Here is a 19,258-nt window from a genome sequence, read left to right as displayed (position 1 = left end):
TCTAGCACTCGCATGGCCTGTGCTCTTAAGTAGCTTAGTTTATAGCTGGAACCAAGTGTCAGCAGGGATGAAATAGTGCAAGGAGGTGCAAGCCCCTGCTCCTGCCTCTAGGGGGGCTGGAGGAGAGGCAGGTTTCCCTGGGAACTCAGGGCAGACTTGAGCCTGCTGTTTTGCATGGTCCGTCTTCCTGTAGAGGAAAGGATGGGGTGGTGAAGAGAGCAGGAGGAGAAAATTGTGTGCAGAAAACTGTGCAGCCAGGTATATGTCTGCTCCTCTGTTCCCTCCCTCTAGTGAGAATGTCAGAGAAGAACTTTCTGATGAGAAGAAAGGAAAGGGTTCAAAAGAAGCAGGTCAGTGGCAGCCAGGCCACAGAGGAATGATACTTAATCCTCTGCCACCAATGGCTGTTCTTTGCTCAAGAAGCTAAGCTGCAGGATTAGAGAGAAAAACAAGAAAACAAATGCATCATTTGATTGATACTCTAGCGCCTTGGTGTCATATTTTATGTAATTGCTGGCAAGACCTCATTTTTAATCTCTTCCTTCAATAAACATTCATGTGCATCCAACAAAACAGAAAACATAAACTCATCTTTAACACATCCTTCTTCTCTAACAGACCTAAAGAATTCATTGAGTGTGTCTCCCACATCCGTCTGCTGTCGTGGCTGCTTCTGGGTTCCCTCACTCATAACGCAGTGTGTCCGAATGCCTCCTCTCCCTGCCTTCCCATACCTCTGGATGCAGGTTCCCATATTGCAGACCATCTTATTGTTATCCTGATTGGATTTCCAGAGCAATCAAAGGTAAGTGATTTCTGCAAGACTAGGACCATGTGCCTTGAAATTGCTAATGGAAACCCTTATCAGCCAATTATGTTTCTTCTCAGAAGTAAATGCATCTTGTCACTTGCCCTCCTGTGGATATTAGAAAAGCAACTTTGTGCTAATGCCTTATTTAAAGTTGTTTAAATTCCCAGACTGTCTTTTTTCCCCCTAAATTGTTTTCTGGCTTACTTTTATGAAGATAAATTATGGAGGCAGGCAAGAGTTGGCTTCCCAGGCTAGAAATATAATAAAAATTCTGTGATCAGTTTTCCAAATCAAGACTGAAGAGGAGAAAAACTTATACTCTAATTCTTCTTGCAGTCTTTCCAATTAAAATCTCTAGGGGTCCATGAAAATGCAACATGAAAATAAGAAGGCTAGTGGAAGCTCCCTAAAGCACACCCTGGAATCACCTGCACAGAGAAACTTTGTAAATCATAGAGACAGGTGATGTATTTAAGGGGATAAAGTAAGCTACTGATCCTGACTCTGCTTGTGCAAACCAGACACTCCTAACAAGCTACAATGGCAAAGTCCTTTTCTAGAGCTCAGACGAGTCCAGGGAGGTCCCAGTGGGTTTGGGGCAGTTGGGCTTTGGGCCATGACAAGCTGATAAAATGGAGCACCCACCCATCTATGGTTGCCAAAAGAAATAAAGCAATCAATCAGTTTCTTCTATTTCAATCCAAATCTGTGTTTGATTCCTAACCAAGGTACTTATAATTTTGTGAGCTTGAGTATGTTACTTAACCTTTCTGAGCTCCTGTGTTCCATCTGTAGAGTAGATTGAGGGGATAATTTGAGAGTGATAGAAGTGATCTTTGGAAAGTCTTTTGTACTGTCCCTGGTATGCTGTAGGTACTTACTCAATGAATCCTTACCAGCGAGGAAGGAAAACCCTTACTGCTGCTGCTGCTGCTACAAGTGTAATTATTAAGAGCTGGGAATTGTGTTCTGTATCACCTCGTTTGCTCCTAACTCCACTTCTTGGAACAGGCTACAATTATTTCCACTTTACAGATGAGGAAACATCCTAAAACAGTAGAATGATTATTCTTCCTGATATGGTTTACGGATAGGAATGTCAGTTTCGTTAAAGAGCAAGGGGGGTGAGTAGATTTGTTCTGCTAATGACGATGCCCTCTCTTGGAAAAGAGGCTTTGTTCTCTGAGCACACTCCCACCTACAAGGAAGAGCAGACTGTTCTAAGGTGATGAGTCACGAGTTTGTAACTGAGATAACTCCTGTGTGCATGGGCTGTGCTCCCTGGCAAGGCTGCTAGAGGCCCGCAGCAGCGCCCTGTCTTCTCCTCTCCAGACCTCCGTGCTCCACATGTGCTCCCTCTTCCACGCATTCATCTTTGCTCAGCTCTGGACGGTATACTGCGAACAAAGTGCCGTAGCTACGAACGTGCAAAATCAGAATGAATTCAGCTTCACGGCAATACTGACAGCACTGGAGTTTTGGAGTAGGGTGACACCCAGCATCCTCCAGCTAATGGCCCATAACAAAGTGGTGAGTTCTCAGAGAAGACTCCCCTCTGGGGTACAGTTTCATAATGTCTAGACCACACTCAGTCCCTTCTGACACCTGTTCTTTTACAGATCTCAGTGGTCAGATTGTGTAAATACGTCAGGGATTTATTTTGTTATAAGGTGGACATTCTACTTGCTTAAGAATTTGGTTGAAAACAACACAAATGGTAGTCAAGAGATCTGTTGTACTTCATGGTGACACTTGAAAATTGCTAAGAGGTATATTTTAAGTGTTCTCATCCAAAAATAAGCATACAAGTAATGCATATGTTAAATATCTTCACTTAGTCATTCTACATTATATATATGTATCAAAACATCATATTATAGATTGTAAGTATTTAGAAACCCAAAGCAAGTAAAAAGCAAACAATTTTTATTTTTCCTGCCTAATGCCAAATAAACTTTATATGAAATTTCGACCTTTAAGGTTTTATTGTTCTATGAAGTCAGACGGTTAGAAGGGAGATTCAAATAATTTTTGGATTCCAAAGCGATTTGGGAAAACCTTAGTCAGGTCATCTTTTTAAGAGCGAACTGACCCCAGGAGTTCATTCTAGTCAGTCCAAAAGAGCCTTACCTTTTTGGGTTGCCTTAGAAGTGATTTTTAAACTGCTCCCCAGATTTCAAATCCATTTTACTGTTTATGGCTCACCTTAGAAAGGGGCTGCTCCAGACTGCATGGGAAATATCTGGAGGATGCTTAGCCTAAGCACACATCATTGATAAGGCTGGTCCTCACTGAGTCAGTTGGAGGGCATGGGAGGAATTTACAAGGAGTCTTTGGGTTCCAGTTGCTATGCCAGAGGAGGGTGCTCAGTCAGGAGGACAGCAGCCAGTGTCTTGCTTACAGGGGCACCCACCAGTGGACAAGGAGTGGGGGACCCGGAGCAACCATCTGATGATTCCAGTGTGCGTGAAACCATACTGCCCTCTGCACCAAAGGCATTTGGGACATGATTTTTTAGTTGATTGAATATTAAAATAGAAAATATTTTCTTTTAGCTCTAGTTAGAAAGGGAATTACACATTTTCTTCAGTTAAGCCCTTTCTTTGTTTTAGAGAAGCACATGTTGCAATTTTATAGAGGGAGAGGTTTTAGTTGAATGTAACGAACATTATTTGAAAATTTTAGGGTTTACAAACAGTTCTGACAGCTCCAATTCATTGGATCACAGATTCTAGGATTAGAAGAGAAAGTGGACATTAAGCATTCTACTATGTTATTTTAAATAAAACACTGAAATTAGAGGCTGAGGCAGGAGTATGGCGAGTTCAAAGCCAACCTCAGCAAAAGCAAGGCACTGAGAAACTCAGTGAGATCCTGTCTCTAAATAAAATACAAAATAGAGCTGGGGTGGTGGCTCAGTGGTCGAGCACCCCTGAGTACAATCCCTGGTACCTGCCCCCCAGAGCTCCCCTACCCCAGGAAAACAGTGAAATTGGAATCTTACACTTTAATCTAGGTATTAAAAACTCTCCTTCTGCTGTCATTACTTTTAATGTTATGTGTTGCCAGTGAATTTTTTACAAATGATGTTTCAAATGAATTTGAATTAATTTTATTCTGAAAATCTTGTCGGAAAATATAAGCCTATCTGGTAAAATCCTTCAGGAGTATTAAAAATCCAGCCTCAGGCATTTCCGATGAGAGATCTCATCTCCATTGTACTTTGGAACTGTCGTATTTCATGGCTCCCTTGTTCAGTAGAGAACAAAGCCTCAGAGGCAGATCTGCAGTAAGTTAAGCAGCCATTCCCTGTGGGAAACAGGGAAGACAGGATCAAGGTGGAGGAGATGACCCAAGCTTTGTCCTCTGGTGTGAGTCCTAGGCTGTGCAGATTAGTGAGCTCAATGCCTGAGTGCCCTCCGCAACCTTGAGTTAGGTGATAAAGGAACAATTCCAAGACCTCTGGAGGGTTTTTAAATTCCATTTCCTGTTTGAGTTTTAGAGGTGAATGAACACCACTCTCTGTGGTTCCCTGTGGCCATTATGCAGAAAGCCTTCCTGGGCACAGGGGCATTAGGCGCCTGTGACTGTAGACTAGTTCATTATATTAAGTCAGTATATCACTGGGAGTGGAATTGACTTTCATGTTTGTTGTTTCAGATGGTAGAAATGGTGTGTCTCCATGTGATTAGTTTAATGGAGGCATTGCAAGAATGCAATTCAACCATTTTTGTCAAGGTAGGACAATCTTACAATTTTCTTATACATCATTTTATATCGCCAAAAACCAATGTGGATTTATTTCAAATGTATGTTCCAAAGGAGAAAATAAAATGGATTTAGTTTTAACATTTAGAGTTGGGAGTGGAGGATTTAGGCTTCTTCAACAACCTTTTACCAGATGGTTCTTGTTATTTTTGCTCTTGTTCTACCACTGTGACCAACTCTTCCATGTCAGACCATGACTGTTTGTGGCACAGGAATAAAAATATTACTGCGGAACACTGATCTGAAAATGACCCTATTGTAGTATAAATCAGTTGGTGGTACTTCATTTTGTGACAGATATCTGGAAAATCAAGGAAAATAGTCTGTAATTGTTGACCTGCTATCTGGTGCTTTTCTCTAAGATAAATGAATTTTTATTTTAAATATTATATTAAGTCAGTATACAGCATATAATAATTCAAGCATGTGTCTTCTTTCCAGGGACATTAGGAACAGACTAGTGTGATGCACAATTAAAAAGTAAAGTAGAACTTGGTTCTCACTCCCTTTGTCTTGCTAGCTCCCCATTTATCTTGTCCTTTCCATCATTCTGCCTCTTTGTTTTACCGGTCATTCTTCTTTCCTCCTCTCTTACCTTTTCCACTTGCCGGAGTGTATCATTTTGGAACCTTAGGACTTGCTATTTCACTTCATGATTAATTTCATTCTTGGTTCAAGACACTTTTCATGTTAACTCACACTGTGATGAAGAAAAGCAGCCTTTTTTCAGGGAAAACTTGACTGTTACCAGAACTGTGCAAGTTCATTGGTTCAAATGGTATAGAGATGTTTTATCTAGCTCAATATAGCACAAGTCAATACTGTGACAGAAATGATGTGACTGACAATTGGATGCTTCTACCTGGTGTTATTTTTTACTGAAGTGTAATAATTTATATATGGCAAATTGCATATATTTAAACGGTGCATTTTGTTAAGTCTTGACATATGTTACTCTCATGAACCCATCACTACAATCAAGATTTTTTTACACCCCCTCCACAAAGTTTTCTTTTACTAATTTATAGTCCCTCTATTTACCACTTCCTGTCCTCAGGCAGCTACTATTCTGTTTTCTGTCACATAGGTTAGTTTTCTATAAATAGTTTCATTCTATACTTTCTGCTTTCTTTTTCTCATAATGATCACATTGCAATTAATCCATGTTTTTCCATGTATGAATAGGCCATTACTTTTTTAAAGAATTTTTTATTTGTCCTTTTTAATTACACATGACAGTAGAATGTATTTTGAAATATCATATTACATGGAATATAATTTCCCATTCTTATGGTTGTAAATGATGTGGAGTTACATAGATTGTGTAATTATATATGAACATAGGAAAGTTATTCTGATTCATTGTATTATCTTTACCATTCCCATCCTCCATTCTTTCCCCTTTATTACCCCACCACCACCTGTCCAATCTGGTGAACCTCTACTTCTCCCTCCTCCCTTTCCTGGTCTATTGTGAATCAGCATCTGCATATCAGAGAGAATATTCGGCCTTTGGATTTTAGGTATTGGCCTATTTCATTTACCATGATTGTCTCCAGTTCCATTCATTTACCAGCAAATGCCATAATTTTATTCTTCTTTATGGCTGAGTAATTTTCCATTGTGTACATGTACCACATTTTTCTTTATCCATTCATCTTTTGAAAGGCACCTAGGTTGGTTCTGTAGCTTAGCTATTGTGAATTTTATGACTGCTTTTTCTGTTTTTATGAATAACATCACTGGAACCTTAATAAGAATTGCATTAAATTTGTATAGCACTTTTGGTAGTATGGCCATTTTGATAATATTAATTCTGCCTATCCAAGAAAATGGTAGATCTTTCCATTTTCTATTTCTTTCTTTAGTATTATGTAGTTTTCATTGTAGAGGTCTTTCATCTCTTTTGTTAGATTGATTCCCAAATATTTTATTTTTCCTTGAGGGTATTGTGAATGGGATATTTTTCCTAATTTCTCTTTCAATTGATTCATCACTAATATATAGGGATACAATTGATTTATTGGTGTTAATTTTATATCCTGCTACTTTGCTGAATTCATTTATGAGTTCTAGAAGTTTTTTGGTGGAGTTTTGGGGTTTTATAAATATAGAATAATGCATCAGCAAATAAGGATGGTTTTGAGTTCTTCTTTTTCTATTCATATCTCTTTCTTTTCTTTCTTCTATCTAATTGCTCTGGCTAGAGATTCCATAATTGTTGAAATCTGTGGGGAAAGAGGGCATCCCTGTTGTATTCCTGTTTTTAGGGGGAATGTTTTAAAATCTTCTCCATTTAGAATGATGTTGGCCTAGGGATTACCATAGATAGCTTTTACAATGTTGAGGTATGTTCTTACTATCTCAAGTTTTTCTAGTGTTTTGAACATGAATAGATGCTGCATTTTGTCAAATGCTTTTTCTGCATCTACTGAGATAATCATGTGGTTTTTGTCTTTTAGTCTATTGATGTGATGAATTATGTTTATTGATTTCCATATGTTGAACCAACTTTGCATCCCTGAGATGAACCCCATTTGATCATGGTACACTATCTTTTTAATATATTTTCCTATGCCATTTGCCAGAATTTTATTGAGAATTTTTGCATCTATGTTTGTCAGGGATATTGTTCTGAAATTTTCTTTCCTTGATATGTATGTCTTCGTCCAGTTTTGGTGTCAGGGTAATACTAGCTTCATAGAATGAATTTGGAAGTGTTCCCTTCTTTTCTATCTCATTGAATAATGAAAGAAGTTGTTTTGTGGCCTATGATATAGTCTACTTTAGAGAAGGATCCGTATGCTGCTGAGAAGACAGTATATTCACTCTTTGAAGGTCTGGTAGAACTCATCTGAGAATCCATCTGGCTTTCTTTCTTGGTAGGCTTTTGATGGTATCTTCAGTTTCATTTCTTGAAATTGATCTGTTTAAATTTTCTATGTCCTTCTGATTCAATTTATTTAGGTCATATGTCTCTAGAAATTTGCTGATGTCTTCAAGATTTTCTATTTTATTAGAGTATAAATTTTCAAAATAGGTTCTGATTATCGTCTGTATTTCAGTAGTGTCCATTGTGATATTTCCTTTTTCATTGCAAATTTTAGTAATTTGAGTTTTCTCTCTATTTTTCTTTGTTAGCTTGGCTAAGGGTTTATCAATTTTATTGATTTTTTTTTCAACTTTTTCTTTTGTTGATTTTTTGATTGTTTCTTTTATTTCAATTTCATTGATTTGAGCTTTGATTTTAGTTATTTTCTGTTTTTACTGCTTTGGGTATTGATTTGTTCTTCTTTTCCTAGTGTTTTGAGATGTAAAGTTAGGCTTTGCTGACTTTCTATTCTTATAATGAATGAGTGCAATGCAATGAACTTTCCTCTTAACACTGCCTTCATAGTGTCCCAGAGATTTTGATATGTTGTATTGCTATTCTCATTTACCTCTAAGTACTTTTTAAAATTTCATCCCTGATTTCTTCTGCTATCCAGTCATCATTCAGTAGTGTATTATTTATTTTCCAGGTGTTAGAGTAGCTTTTATTTTTTTATTCTATTGTTGATTTGTAATTTCATTCCATTATGATATGATAGGATGCAAGGTATTATCTCTATTTTATTGTATTCTCCAAGAGTTGTTTTATGGCCTATGATATGGTCTACTTTAGAGAAGGATCCATATGCTGCTGAGAAGAAAATATATTCACTCATTCATGGACGAAATATTCTATATATGTCTGTTAAGTCTAAATTATTAATTGTATTTCTTAGTTCTATAGCTTCTTTATTTAGTTTTTGTCTGGAATATCTATCCAGTGGTATTTAATTTGAATTAGTGGTGAGAGAGGTTGTTAATATCATCTAGTATTAGTGTGTTATGGTCTGTTTACTTCTTGAAATTGAGAAGGGTTTGTGTGATGTACATAGATGCTCCTTAAATACTTATAATTGTTATGTCTTGTTGATGCATAATTCCCTTAAGCAGTGAATGATATGTTGTTTCCCATCCTTTTACCTTCAATCTCTGCATGGCTTTGCCTGTGAAGTGAGCCTCTTGAAGAAAAGATATTGTTTGGTCTTGCTTTTAATCTAATCTGCCAGTCTATGTCTTTTGATTGATGAGTTTAGATCATTTATATTCAATGTTATTATTAATGAAATATGATTTTTATTTCCTGTCATTTTGACTTATTTCTGGTTTTTAATTTGAATTAGTTTCTCCATTGATTCGCTGTTCTTTTAGTGTAGTTTCTCCCTTTCCTGGTTTTAACTTTCATTTTTCATTTCTTCTTCATGTAATATCTTATTGGTTATATTTTTTGTAGTGCAGGATAATTGTGAATTCTTTTAACTTTTGTTTAGCATGGAAAGATTTTATTTCATCATCAATTCTGAAGCTTAATTTTGCTGGGTATAGCATTCTTGGCTAATTTCCATTTTCTTTCAGAGCTTGGTATATATTATTCCAAGACCTTCTAGCTTTGAGGGTCTTGGTTGAGAGATCAGCTAAGATCCAGATTGCTTTTCCTCTCAATGTTACTTGTCATTTTTCTCTGGCATCCTTTAAAATTCTATCCTTATTCTGTAAGGCATTTTTATTATAGTGTACCTTTGTGTGGGTCTGTTGTAATTTTATATACGTGGCATCCTGTAAGCCTCCTGAATTTGATTTTCCTTTCATTCTTTTTTGGGGGGAGGGTACCAGGGATTGAACTCAAGGACATTCAACCACTGACCAGCCCTATTTTGTGACAGGGTCTCACTGAGTTGCTTTGCACCTTGCCATTGCTGAGGCTGGCTTTGAACTTGAGATTATCCTGCCTCAGCCTCCCAAGCTGCTGGGATTACAGGCATGCAGCACCATGCCCCAGCTCCATTTTATTCTTTAGGATTGGGAATTTTCCTGATATTATTTCATTGAAAAGATTGCTCATTCCTTTCATTTGTATCTCTGAGCCTTCATCTATACCAGTAAATCTTAAATTTGGTCTTTTCAGTTTATCCCATATTTCTTGGAAGTTCTGATCATGGTCTCTTAACATCTTTTCTCCATGGTCAACTTTATTTTCAAGATTGTATATTTTGTCTTCATCGTCTAAAACTCTGTCTTCCAAGTGATCTAGTCTGTTGGTGATGTTTTCAATTGGATTTTTTATTTGGTTTATTGATTCCTTCATTTTGAGGATTTCTGCTTATCTTTTCCCCAAATCTCTCTTTATTGAAGTGTTCTTTTGCTTCCTGTATTTTCTATCTGATTTCACTCCTTAAAGCATCCTTTACTTTGCAGATCAGTTTAGTGAACATTCTAAACTCTTTATCTGACATTTCTTCCACCGTGGTGTTGATGGATTCTGTTCCTGGAGTATCTTGGTTTGTTTCGGGTGATTTGTTCCCTTGCTTTTTCATATTGTTTGTGTGTCTACCCATCTAACAGTATGGCTCTGAGACAGTAGAGTTTCTTTCTACCTTGTGGACTTAGAGTATCCCTGAAGGTTTCTTGATGAGAAGCTTCCTGTCTGCTTTCTTGGTTTCGTGCCACAGAACAGCTGGAAAGTGACCTCTTCTAGTCTACCATCTGTTTTTTAAATATATTTTTTAGTTGTAGTTGGACATAATTTTTTTAGTTTAGTTGGACATAATACTAAATGAGTCTTTAGATTAGATTTACTTATTTAGTTTTTAGATTAGATTTACTTATTTAGTTTTTAGGTGTTGCTGAGGTTCCAACCCAGAGCTTTGCACATGCTAGGCAAGAACTCTGCTGCTGAGCCACAACCCCAGCCCCTATTCTATCATCTTGAAACCCTTCCCTGGCCATTACTTTTTATTTCTTAGTATTATTCCTTGTATGGTTAAAGATAAATTTTGTTTATCCATTCTTTAGTTAACAAACATCTGATGTGTTTCCAATAAAACTTCTATGAATGTTTACATATTAAGTACTTGTGTTCATATATGCTTTCATGTATGTTGGGCAAATACCTAGAAATGAAATGAAATTTCTGGGCTGTATGTTGGTATATGTTTAACTTTTTAAGAAATTGGCCAACCATTTTCCAGAGTGTTTGTGCCCTGTTGTGTTCATACTCCCAGTATATGAGCATTCCATTCACTGTACATCTTTGTTAATCAGCATTTGGTAGAATCAGTCTTTAGTATTAGAGCTGGTATCTCACTATTGAAGTTTTGTTCTGGTGTACTGGTATCTCACTATTGAAATTTTGTTAAGCATCTTTTTATTTGCTTATTTGCTGTCCATGTAACTGCTTTTTGAAGTTTCTGTTAATTATTTGCCCAGTTTTTATAGGGTTAAGTTTTTTCCCTATTATTGATTGTTGAAATACAAATCTTTTATCAGACATATAATCTGCAAAGATTTTCTCTCTATGGTTTTTCTTGAAAGTATCTTGTGAACAGTAGAAGTTTTTTTTTTTATTTTGATGAAGTATCATTAACAAAATTCCATTTTGAATTAACTTTTATGTATGGTATAAGGTAAGATTGAGGTACTTTTTATGCATATGGTATGCAAGTATTTCAGAATCATTATTAGAAATACTATTTTTTTCTCCTTTGATTTGTCTTTGCAATTTTGTTATAAAGCAGTTGACCATATTTGTATTGTTCTATTTCTGAATTTCCAATATTGATCCATTAATTTCTTTGTCTGTCTTTATGCTACACAGTCTAGATCACTATAACATTATAATATGCTTTGAAATGAAGTAGTGTTAGTCTTCTGAATTTATTAATCTTTTTCAAAGTTGTTTTGGCTTTTGTAGGTTCTTTCCATTTCTAGATAAATTTAAAAATCAGTTTGTTAATCTTTTACAAAAAGACTACTGAGAATTTGGTTAGGATGGCATGAGTCTTTAGATTAGACTGAAAAAAATTGAGATCTTAACAATATTGAGTCTTCTGATCATGAATGCACTATATATTTCCATTTATATGTGTCTTCTTTTTTTCTCAGAAATTTTTTTTTGTTTTTCATCTGCAGGCCTAGCATACTTCTGTGAAATGTATCCATATCATATTTTTATTCTATTATATGGGGTTTGGGGCACTTAAATTTCTTCCCCCCCTCCTCTTCCTCCTCCTCCTCCCCTCCTCCTCCTCCTTTTGTTACCAGGGATTGAACCCAGGGGTGCTTAACCACTGAGTCATATCCCCAACCCTTTTATTTTTGATTTGAGACAGGGTCTCATGAAGTTGCTTAGGGCCTTGCTGAGTTGTTGAGGCTGACTTTGAAATCCTTCTGCCTCAGCCTCCCAAGCCACTGGGTTCACTTAAATTTCTAATTGTCCATTGGTAGTATTTAGGAATACAACTGCTTTTTTTCTAATTTGTCCTCTACCCTGAAACTTATTAAACTCATTTGTTAGTTCTCGTTGATTTTATGTCACCTTCATGAGATTTTCTATGTAGATGATCATATCATACGTAGAAAAGGTCATTTTTTTTTGTCTTTTTTTTTTCAATATTTGTACTTTTCATTTTTTTTCCTCATTTGATTACCTTGGCTAGATCCCTCAGTACAAGTTGAATACAAGTAGTGAGAATAGTAAAATTTTTCTTGTTCCTGATCTTATGAAGAGAACATCTGGTATTTCATTACTCATTATTAAATAAATGTTAGCTGATAGTTTTTCATAGATAATCTTTATTAAATAGGGTTCTCTTTTATTTCTACTTTACTAAGAATTTTTCTAGGAAAGGGTGTTGGATTTATCAAATGCTTTTTCTATACCCATTGAAATTACCATAGGTATTGAATCTATTAACTGTTAAAATGGTGAGTTTCATTGATTGACTTTTAAATATTAAAACATCCTGTATTCCTAAGACAAAGTATACTTGATCATGCTGTATTATCCTTTTTAAATCTTACTGGATTCAATTTGCTAGTTTTTTTTAAATGAAGTTTTCCACAGATATTCATGAGGAATATTGGACTGTAATTTATTTAGTTTTTGTATCAGGTCTCATAGAATGAATTGGGAAATGTTCTTCTTCTGTTTTCTGAAAACAATTGTGTAGAATTGATAGTATTTCTCCCATATATTTGGTAGAATTTCCTGCGGAGCCACTTAGAATTTTCTTTGAATTATAGATTAAATTTTTAAAGTAGATATAGGGCTATACAGGAATCTGTTCTTGAGTGAGCTTTGATAGTGTGTGTCTTTCAGGGAATTTGTTCACTTCATCAAAGTAGTCAATTGGCATGAAATCGTTCATAATATGTCTATTTTAATTTTAAAATTTATAGGGTCAATTTTTATGTCATCTCTTTAATTCCAGATATTGGCAATATATGACTTTATTTTTCCCCTCATCTGTCTGATCAGATATTATCAATTTGAGTGATATAAAAAAAAATTTTAAAGCCCAACTAGGGCTGAGAGCATGTGGAGTGTGTGCTTCACATGTACAAGTCCTTAGGTTCCATCCCCAGCACTGAAGAAACCAGCCAAAAACAAACAAACAAAACAAATAAAATTGGAAGATAAAGAGGTATCTGATAGTTTAAAACAACTATTCCAGTTGGTTTTCATTGATTTTCTCTGTTTTCTGTTTAATTGATTTCTATTCTTTATTATTTTCTTCTTTCTAATAAATTTAAATTTGACCTATTTTTCTGGCTTCTTCAGGAGAAATGGAACTCATTAATTTCAGACATTTTTCTTTTCTGACAAAAAATGATTAGTGCTGTAAATTTCCCTGACAGCGCTGGCTTGGCTGCAACCACAATTTGGTATGTTTATGAGAATAACGTTTTCATTTGTTTCAGAATTTATTTTCTGACTTCTCTTTTGCTTTCTTTTGGAGACTGTTGATTATTACAACATATATTATTTAGTTTCCAAGTGTTTGGGTATTTCCCAAGACTTTTCTGTTATGGATTGCTACTTATATCCAATGTAGTCTAAGAATATACTTTATATAGTTTGAATCATTTTAAATTCTTGAGACTTGTTTTATATCCCAGAATCCTGTCTATCTTAGTAAATGCTCTGCATGTCTAAGAAGAAGATACAACTTCTGCTATGGTTGGGTGGAATTTCCTATGAATTAGCTCACATTCTTAGATAGTGATGCTCAAGTCTTCTGTATGTCCTTCCTTCTGTGTCTGTTTATATGTTCTATTGATTATTGAGAAAGGAGTATTGAAATATCTTTATAATTGTGAATTTGCTTATTTCTCTTTTCAGATCTACTAGTTTTTGCTTCATATAATTTGAAACTCTGTTATTAGGTGCACAAATGTTTAGGACTGTTACATTTTTTTAATGAATTGAAATTATAAAATGTTCCTCTTTAGTCTTGGTAATCTTTTTTGCTTTAAATATTATTTTATGTGATATTAAAAAAACAGTTCAGCTTTCTTTTATTTACCCTTAGGATGATATATCTTTCCCCATCCTTTTATTTTTAACCTCTCTTTATATTTACTATTTAAAGAGTGAACCTATCTGTCATTATACTTAATATTCAAAGTGTCTGTCATTGTTGTCATTGTCTTCTTCTTCTTCTTCCTTCTTCCTTCTTTCTTCTTTCTTATTTCTTCAGTACTAGGGATTGAACCAGGGGTGCTTCACCACTGAGCTTCATTCCCAGTCCTTTAAACAAAATTTTTTTTTGAAATTTTGAGATGGTCTTGGCAATTGCTGAGGCTGACATTGCATTTGTAATACTTGTACCTCAGCTTCTTAAGTAACTGGAATTCAGGTATGTACACCCTGCCCAGCTTAAAGTGTACTTCTTATGAATAATATGCAGTTGTATGTCACTTGTTTAAAAAATCCAATCTTACCTTTTGATTGGCATACTTAGACCATTTTCTTTTACTGTGTTTTGTCATACTGTTGGGTTTAGATTTACCATCTTACTACTTGTTTTCTATATTTCCCATCTGTTCTTATCTTCTTTTGGATTAATTGAGGATTTTATAATAAAAATTTTGATATACATTAACTTGAGAATTTTCTTCTATTCAAACAGCAATATTTAGTGCTCTAAATTTCCTTTTAAGTACGTCTTTAACTACTTTCCCCCATTTTGAAATATTTCACTTCTCTTCAGTTCCAGATAATTTCCATTATGACTTCATCTTTGGCCCATAGGTTATTTAGAAGTGTTTTAATAGTCTTACTAGCTATATGTCTTTTGTTGTCTTTGTTTTGGTCATTAATTTAGTTTAGAATATACACTTTTAATTTACCACATTCTGCTGTCAAGTAATATCATAACACTTCCTGTATTATAAGAGAACCGTATGATATATTTCATTTCCCACCTCCTGGTTTTGAGTTATTGTCCTTGTTCATTTACTTCTGTGTATGTTATAGACCACACCAATGTGTTGTTACTTTTACTTTAAGCAATCAATTATCTGTTAAAGAGATTTTAGAGCTGGGAATGTAGCTCAGTGATAGAGAGCTTGTCTAGCACATGTGAGGCACTGGGTTAGATCCTCAGCACCACATAAAAATAAATAAATAAATAAAGGTATTGTGTCCATCTACAATTTAAATACTTTTTTAAATCTTTAAAAAAGAGATTTTAAGTGTTTATATTTATTTATATTTTCTATTATTGTCATGTTTTTGTTTGCTCTTTTCAGTGATCTGCATGCCTTTTTATATCTACAAACTTCTTTTACCAATCATCTTTCTTTCTGCCCAAAAGACTTTTTTTGGCATTTCTTACACACATCTGCTGGTGATTAATTACTTTACCCATTGTTTCTCTCAGAAAGTCTTTCTTTTGCCTTTATTTTGAAAAACAATTTCACAGGATATGAGATTCTAGATTTACTGTGTTTTGGTTTCTCTACTTTTTCACTACTTTACAGATATTGTTTCTTTACTGTCTTCTTGCCTACATTATTTCCAACAAGATTTCCATGTCAGTCTTTTATTCATCTGTATATAATGTGTCTTTTTGCTTTGACTGCTTTGAAGATTTTTTTTGTCATTATTGTTAAGCTGTTTGATGATGCTGTGCCTTGTTTTCTTTGTGATTCTTGTTCGAGAGTTTGCTGAGCTTCTTAGATCTGTGAATTTATTGTTTTCATTGGATTTGGAAAAGTGTCAGCCATCATTTCTTAAAATATTAGGTGCCTCCATTCAATATGCTCAGTCTTTTTCTTCTTCCCCCTTTATTGTACTGAAAATAGTTATAACAGTATTTTAATGTTCTTGTGTACTAATTATGTAATTATTTTTAATGTGTCATTTTTAATGTATATTATATTGATAGATTTTTTCCCTTTATTTATGGGTCACATTTTCCTAATTCTTTGTATGCAGTAATTTCCCCCTTTTATTTCTTCCATGTTTTTATTGGTGCATTATAATTCTCCATAATAGTGAGATGCATTGTTACACATTCATATATAGCACACAAAATAACAATGTCATTTGGCCAATATTGTTTCCCAAAATCTCTCCTTTCTCTCCCCTTTTACTCTCCTTGGTCCCTTTCCACTACTCTACTGGTCTCCCTTCTATCTTCATGAGATTTCCCCCACCTTTTTTTTTTTTTTTTTTTGACCTGTTTTTCTCTGTAGTTTCCACATATGAGAAAAAAACACAACCCTTTACTTTCTGAGTTTTACTTATTTTACTTAACATAATGCTCTCAAATTCTATCCATTTTCCTGAAAATTACATAATTTTATTCCTCTTTACTGCTGAATAAAACTCCATTTTGTATTGATGCCACATTTTCTTTTTCCATTTATCCATGGACAGACACCTATATTGGCTATTGTGAATTGTGCTGCTATAAATATGGATATGCATGTATCATTATAGTATACTGACTTTTATTCTTTATGGTAAATACCAAAGAGTGGTATAGCTGGGGTCATATGGTGGTTCCATTCCCAGTTTTTGAGGAACCTTCATACTAATTTCCATAGTGGTTATACTAATTTGCAATCCCACCAGCAGGGTGATGGTGTTCCCTCCCCTCCCCCGCACATCTCTAGCATTTATTGTTTGTTTTTGTTACTGGGGATTGAACCCAGGGACACTTAACCACTGAGCCACATTCCTAGCCCTTTTTATTTTGAGACAGAGTCTTGCTAAATTGCTTAGTGCCTTGCTAAGTTGCTGAGGCTGGCTTTGAACTTGCAATCCTCCTGCCTGAGCCTCCCAAAGAGCATCTGGGATTATAGGCTTAGGCCATGTGCACTCAGCTTTGTTTGTGTTCTTGTTGGCTATCATTCTAACTGAAGTGAGATGAAATCTCAGTGTAGTTTTTATTTACATTTTCCTAAGTGCTAAAGATGTTGAAAATTTTTGTATATTTGTTGGCTATTAGTATTTCTTTTGACAAATGTCTGTTAGTGCCTTTGCCCATTTATTGATCGGGTTATTTTTTTAGTGGTAAGTTTTTTGAGTTCTTTATATATTCTGAGTATATTTTCTCCCAATCTGTAGGTTCTGTCTTCAGACTCAATTTCCTTTGTGGTGCAGAAAATTTTTGATTTTATGCCATCTCATTTGTTATTTCCTGACTTTTAGAGTCCAATTGAGGAAGTTATTGCCTGTGTATGGGAGTGCTGATCCTACATTTTTTTCTAGCAGTTGCAAAGTTTCTGGTCTAATTCCTAGGTCTTTGATCCATTTTGAATTGACTTTTGTGTTAGGATAAGAGATGGGTATCTAGTCTCATTCTTTTACATATGGATAATCAGTTTTCCCAGCACCATTTGTTTAAAAAATCTTTTTTATTTCCAATATATATTTTTGGCATCTTTATCAAGCATCAGATGACTGTATTTGTGTGGGTTTGTTTCTGTCTTCTATTCTGTTCCATTGGTGTATGGGTTTGTTTCTATGCCAGTTCCATGCAGTTTTTGTTATTGCAGCTCTGTAGTATAGTTTCAAGTTGGGTTTTTGTGATGGTTCTAGCATTGCTTTTTTTTTGGCTTAGAATTTCTTTGACTATTTGGGTCTTTTATTCTTCCAAAAGAATTTTAGGACTATTTTTTCCTAGTTATATAAAGAATGCCATTGGTATTTTGATAGGGATTGCATTGAATACACATATTGCTTTTGGTAATTCGCATGATGCTTTTTGGCCATTTTAACAATATTAATTTTGCCTATCCATGAACATAGAGGTCTTGCCATATTCTAGTGGTCTTCTTCCATTTCTTCCTCAGTGTTCTAGAATTTTCGTTGAGAGGTCTTTAACCTCCTTAGTTGGATTTATTCCTAGGGGTGTGTATGTGTGTGTTATTTATTTATTTATTTATTTAGGCTACATTGAATGGGATTGTTTTCCTGATTTTTTTTTTTTTCATGTGTGTGTATGTGTATGGTTCTTGGGATTGAATTCAGGGGCACTCAACAACTGAGCTACAACTGCAGCTCTATTTTGTATTTTATTTAAAGACAGGGTCTCACTGAATTGCTTAGCATTTCACATTTTGCTAAGGGTAGCTTTGAACTTGCTATCCTCCTGTCTCAGCCTCCCAAGCTTCTGAGATTACAAGTGTGCACCACCACAACTGGCTCCTGATTTCTTTTTTAGCATATTCATTAATGGAGTAGAGGAAAGCTATTGGTTTTTGTATGTTGATTTTGTATTCTGCTTTTTTTTTTTTTTTTTTTGGTAGTGGGGAATTGAATCCAGGGCATTTACCACTAAGCTACATCTCCAGTCTTTAAAAATTTTTGTTTTGAGACAGGGTCTTACTAAGTTGTTAGGCTGTCCTTGAACTTGCAAAACTCCTGCCTTAGCCTCCTGAGTTGCTGAGATGATAGGTATGCACCACCACTCCTGGCTATATCCTGTCATTTTGTTGAACTTGTTTATTAGCTCCAGCAGTCTTCCAGTGGAGTTTTTTGGATCTTTTAACAAAAGGATCATGTCAACTATAAACAATGATGTTTTGACTTCCTTTCATATTTGTGTACCTTTTATTTCCTTCTCTTGCCTAATTGTTCTGGCTAAAATTTCAAGTACTACATTGAATAGGAGTGGTGAGAGTTGACATCCTTTCTTATTCCAGATTTTAGGGGAAATACTTTCAGTTTTTCCCCATTCACTATGATGTTGGCTTTGAGTTTGTCATATGTAACCTTTATGATATTGAGGTAAATTCTTTCTAAGTTTCTTCAGTGTCTTTTTCATGAATAGGTGCTAAATTTTGTTACATTTATTAAAATGACTATGTAATTTTTGTCTTTAATTTTATTTACGTGGTGAATTACATTTATTGATTTGTATATGTTGAATGATTCTTGCATCCCTGGAGTGAAATCAACCTGGTCATGATGTACAATCTTCTTAATGTAGTTGACTATAATTTGCTTATATTTTATTTGTGTTCATCAGGGATATTAATCTGTAGTTTTCTTTTTTTAATGTGTCCTTGTCTGGTTTTGGTATTAAGGTGATACTGACTTCCTAGAATGAATTTGGAAGTGTTCCACCCCATTCTATTTCATGGAATAATTGAGGAGCATTGGTAGTAATTCTCTTAAAGATGCAGCTGAGGTTTTTGTATTCAGTCCCAGGCTGTTCTTTGTTGGAAGGTTTTTTATAACTGTTCCAATCTCATTGCTTGTTATTAGTTTGTTTAGGTTTTCTATAGCCTACTAATAGAGTTTTGGCAGATCATATGTGTATAAAAATATATTGGTTTCTTCCAGATTGTCCAACA

General features: G+C 34.9%; 1 protein-coding gene across 4 annotated transcripts in view; it reads left to right on the top strand.

Moving 5' to 3' along the window:
* Nucleotides 1-19,258, top strand: part of Unc79 (unc-79 subunit of NALCN channel complex) — a 213,649-nt gene that overhangs the window by 188,272 nt on the left and 6,119 nt on the right. For all 4 annotated transcript variants that reach the window (XM_076848004.2, XM_076848003.2, XM_076848001.2 and 1 more), the window contains 3 exons: nucleotides 619-805; nucleotides 2,144-2,341; nucleotides 4,472-4,549. In XM_076848004.2, coding sequence (XP_076704119.1) covers nucleotides 619-805; nucleotides 2,144-2,341; nucleotides 4,472-4,549 — 463 coding nt within the window. The remainder of the gene's footprint in view (nucleotides 1-618; nucleotides 806-2,143; nucleotides 2,342-4,471; nucleotides 4,550-19,258) is intronic.

This window comes from Callospermophilus lateralis, chromosome 3 (assembly GCF_048772815.1).
Source record: "Callospermophilus lateralis isolate mCalLat2 chromosome 3, mCalLat2.hap1, whole genome shotgun sequence".
Classification (NCBI taxonomy): Eukaryota; Metazoa; Chordata; class Mammalia; order Rodentia; family Sciuridae; genus Callospermophilus; species Callospermophilus lateralis.
Note: the sequence above shows the minus strand (reverse complement) of the source record. Positions and strands in the feature narration are given on the sequence as shown.